Raw genomic sequence first — 4,267 nt, forward strand, 5'->3', positions numbered from 1 at the left:
ATCACCTGCACCTCTAGCTCTTCTGCCTCCTTCCACCTTCCCTGGTCACAAAACGTTGACGCGAGATTTGCTATGCTAGACAGCGTATCTGGGTGCTCCTGTCCTAATTTTGATTCTTCCTCCCGTAGAAGGATTTCAAAAAGTTCTTCTGACTTTTTGTAATGCCCTTGGGACCTATAAAATTCACCGAAGATTGTTGTCTCGAATCCCATCTTTAGACTGCCTAGCTCTCTAGCCTCAAGCAATGAGTGGTTACTCATACATGAATCAAGATGTGTGAGAAGTTCATGCTTGATCTCAAGGGGAGCTCCTTCTATTGCATCATATATTACCGATGCTACTAGTCTAATAACTTCTCGTAGGATTTCTTTCCGGACGGATGATTTCTCCCGTAACTGGAGCCAGTCGCGTATAAGTGGATGTATCGAGAACCAAATGCTTGTCCTCGTACTTTGGGTGCTCTGGATTAAGGACAGGCGACGGAGGTGCTGAAGTATTTGTTCGAATTCATTTTGATCCCAGCATGGCCGTATATTATCTTCATCTGTTGTGTCAGAGCCTGAGTCTGAGTCTGAGTCTGGGAAAGTAAAAATGCTGAGCCAGTGGATCGATGCGTGGTTCAGTTCGTGACCCTTACGAAAGAGGTATTCCGTAATCTTCGAAGGCTCAAGGAAAGCAGACACGCTTAAAAATCTCGTTATATCCTCTCGATAATCCTGGTCACGACCTTTGATTTGTTCGAAGCTCATTTCCCATGTCGTGAACGCCGTTAGTTCTACCTTCTCTTCTGAGTCATGTGTATGCCTTCGGTACTCCCAGAGCTCTCTCGTATGTTGTAGTACTTCTTTTCTCTTTTTCTCATATATTGGCAAGAAGTCCGGCAACTCCATCTGCCGAAAATCGATAAAGGCAGCGGCTTGTTCGATCGCTAGGGCAAGGCCACCAAGACGTCTTACGATCTGTTCGCCATAGTACTGATCGCTCTCAGAAAGCTGAGGTGGAGAATCCCGGAGTAGAAGCTCTAGTCCCCCGTCGTCTGTCATGGATGGAATGGGAATCAATTTTCCCAAGAATTTCACACCCTCGTGCCGGCTGGTAATGATGATAGAGCCATGGCCGCCTAAGAATGTTAGCATGAAGTTGCTTTATTTTTCAAAAATACCTACAATCAGGGAAAAAGTCCCTAACGGTTCGAAAATCCTCGAGGCGATCATAATTATCGAAAACAAGTAACCAGGGCTGTTTCCATTGTCCGATCGTATCCAACACAAGATTGACCATTGCAGCGACGTCATATGCACTGTCTGCGGCTACCTTGTTAAGCCTCGTAGCAATGTTCTCAAAACTTCTTTCTGCTGTGTCTCTTGAGGTTGCATCGACCCAAAAGATGCCGCGATAGTCTTCTTTTGACCTTCTACAGTACTCCAATGCAATTTGGCTCTTTCCTTGTCCCCCCATTGCCTGCAACACCACTGTTGTAGGCTTCGCCTTGTCATTTCGTTGTTGCTTGAGGCATGTGTCGATATTGCATAGAAGCTGTTCCCGTCCGAAAAATTTGGAAACGGCGATATGGGGAACCTCATAATAGGTTTGGAGAGACACGGTAGCTTTCAATAAGTTAGCGATATACCTAATAGTTACTCAGGGGTTTGTACCGGTTCGTAGCTCGAGTTGGCGGTCAATGTTGTATTCCTACCAAAGTAAGTAAGGATAAATGTCTCTCCGTATTACTAGACTTCCTAAAGCATACTTTGATTTTCGCAGTAACGTCGAGCGTTGTAATGCCTGCCCATGGTCAACTCATGTTTTTTTTCTAACCTAAAAAAAAAAAAAAAAAAAAAGACTAGACAAAGTTCTCAATATACACACTTTGCTTCTGCTTGAGATTTGATGCACAATCTCGAAGGCTAAACTTCTGTGCTATCTCACTCAGGTATGCATCGGTAGCTGCCTCAATAGCACCCTGCTTTTCGTACTCTTCAAGGCCAATATCCTGGAGTCCCTGCTGGACGTTGAAACGAAAGTATCGCTTCTGGTCGAAGTGTTGGCGCCAATCCTGAACGAAATCTTCCGCCGTTTTCTCGGTTTCTGTGGCGAGTTGCACCAGTGCCTTGAGAAAGAACTTCGCTGCTTTGTCCTCGATCGGTTTCTTTCCCGGATTTCCGGTCCCGATAGAAACGAAGCACTTTACGAGAGGTTTCAAATCTCCCGTGTTGGTGCACCAAATGTTTGAGGCTTCGTTCCTCACTTCGACAACCGGGTTATTGGCTCGTAACGCACCGTCAACATACGTGCGTGCTCCTATTGTGATTGGCTCAAAAAATGATGTCGCTGCTGAAGTGGCAAGGGCAGCTTCACAGACGGTAGCGGAAGTGCTATCTTCATCAGGTAATCTGTAGCTGCGTAAACGGGTAATATCACTAGATTCCTTCGAAGCCGCACAAACGAACCTAAGAACTATCAGTCATGTAAGCCTAATTAATAGATAGCGGTAAACTAACACATGACACCCACGCTTAACCCCATCATCTAGGCGGGCATCTTCTGGGGTTTGGTATTCATGGAGGACTTCTTCAATGGCACCCTTAAGCTTTTCAGAGTCGAGTCGGGCTTTTATACGACCTTTCCAGTCTACCGGAAGGACGCCCTTCGCTCCGAAAACATTTTTCATTAGCCTGGTATAGGCTGAGATGCAGGCGTCAACGTCCATCTCGAGCCGACCAAGCATGATGGCAATAATGCTAGAAAAGTTAGGAATAGGCACGACAGGGAGATATCAAGCCTACGTACCCGCCAGTACTAGTACCACCAATAAGGTCAAATACTTCACATGGCTTGACAGCTGGGAGACCATCCTCATGCCGCTCATAATTGAGCTTCGTCATCAGGCGCTTTAGGACGTAAAGGCTCGATAATCCGCGGACGCCACCTCCATCTAGGCCATAATAGTTAGCAAAATTAAACTTCATGGTATGGCGAGATAGATAAAGGAGCAGTTATAGTAGCCCCTCTTAGTATACGGTTTATAAATAGAGCGACATACCAAGAGAGAGAAGACAGATGCCTTCTAAGTCAAGCGGGCTCGGTCCGCTCTCGGTTTTCTGCGTCGTTGCTTGCGCTTGCGCCATGAGTGAATATCACTTGGAGCTAGGCCAAAAGTCTGGATACCGAAAGACAACAGGTAATTTCAGGCCTTTATAGAAATTGTTTAGGGCTATAGCAAATATGTAACACCAGGTGCGGGGTACATCCTTCATCTGACTGCCAGCTCACCTGCTATAATTAGGCCCCGGTTAAGTTCACCACCCCCTATAATAGGCAACCGCTAGTACTTCTTCAGTTTAGCTTTGTATTTATATATTCGTTTACTACTTTAATTACCTCGTGCTTTTCCCTTTCATGCTTTTTCCTTTCATGCTTTTCTCTTTTATGCCTTTATCTTTTATGCCTTCCTAGTAATGATTCTACAGGCTATACGCATCTATGGTAATTTAACTTATCTTTAGTCGCGCAGAGTAAGTAGATAAATGAATGATGTAAGGGGGTAAGGTTGTTGTGTAACAATAAATGGTAAGGCTAAACTCGTGTATTATCGGAGGCAAGCTGCAATGCAACCAGCAACGTCAGTGGCTTAGGCACGCGGGTACTCAGTGCGACGCGCGCATGTAAGTGGTCAGCGGAGGCGCGCGGTATTTACAGCCAGCGAAGGCAAACTGTAGACCCTGGACTGTGGTAGACGGATGCGACCGGCAAGAGCTCCGCCCTGACGCCCTGACGCTGGCTGACCTGTGCGTGCATGCGCCCCCGCTCCCGCCGACGGTAGAGGCATTCTAGATAAAGCCCGGACAGTGCACGCCGAGATAAGTCTCGTACCACGTGGTGCGAGTAAGGACTTTAGTAGATAATTAAGATCTTGCATACAAAGAAATAGCTATTATATAGTTTAGTAAGCTTTTTTCGTTGATTAAAACTATTGGATTTTATGCATCTGCAGCATGTATCAGCTCTCCGCCGGTCGCCAATTATCAGTACTCTCGCAAAGCAGGGTAAGACGGATGCGCTGGGCGACCCTCGGTGGCCTAAGCGCTGCCATCAGCCCCAACCCGATGCATTATATACCGTAGTGAGCTGAAACCCCGGTCAGCCAAGACATTAAGCGCTGGTGGCGCCCCGTATCCGTTCTTTTCGTTGTAGAGGCTGCGCCATAATACCTCTACAACCACATAAACCGTTTGCGCCATCTTTCGTTCCCATCTCCTGCATTACA

At 46.4% G+C, this 4,267-nt stretch overlaps 2 protein-coding genes across 2 annotated transcripts; both read right to left on the reverse strand.

The window, feature by feature from the left end:
- On the reverse strand, window positions 1-1,650 carry K452DRAFT_61085 (uncharacterized protein; the record flags this gene model as incomplete). Its single annotated transcript, XM_033546905.1, has 2 exons — window positions 1,167-1,650; window positions 1-1,120 (listed from the first exon to the last, which is right to left on the reverse strand). Coding segments are annotated over exons 1-2 (1,412 nt in total), but the record flags the coding sequence as incomplete, so codon positions are not given.
- Window positions 1,651-1,843: 193 nt separating this feature from the next.
- Window positions 1,844-3,128, reverse strand: K452DRAFT_239881 (uncharacterized protein; the record flags this gene model as incomplete). Its single annotated transcript, XM_033537758.1, has 4 exons — window positions 1,844-2,450; window positions 2,502-2,741; window positions 2,791-2,935; window positions 3,044-3,128. 4 exons carry the CDS (start codon window positions 3,126-3,128, stop codon window positions 1,844-1,846), a joined length of 1,077 nt encoding a protein of 358 aa, XP_033390860.1.
- Between the last annotated feature and the right edge of the window lie 1,139 nt (window positions 3,129-4,267).

This window comes from Aplosporella prunicola (genome assembly GCF_010093885.1).
Source record: "Aplosporella prunicola CBS 121167 unplaced genomic scaffold K452scaffold_189, whole genome shotgun sequence".
NCBI classification, from domain to species: domain Eukaryota; kingdom Fungi; phylum Ascomycota; class Dothideomycetes; order Botryosphaeriales; family Aplosporellaceae; genus Aplosporella; species Aplosporella prunicola.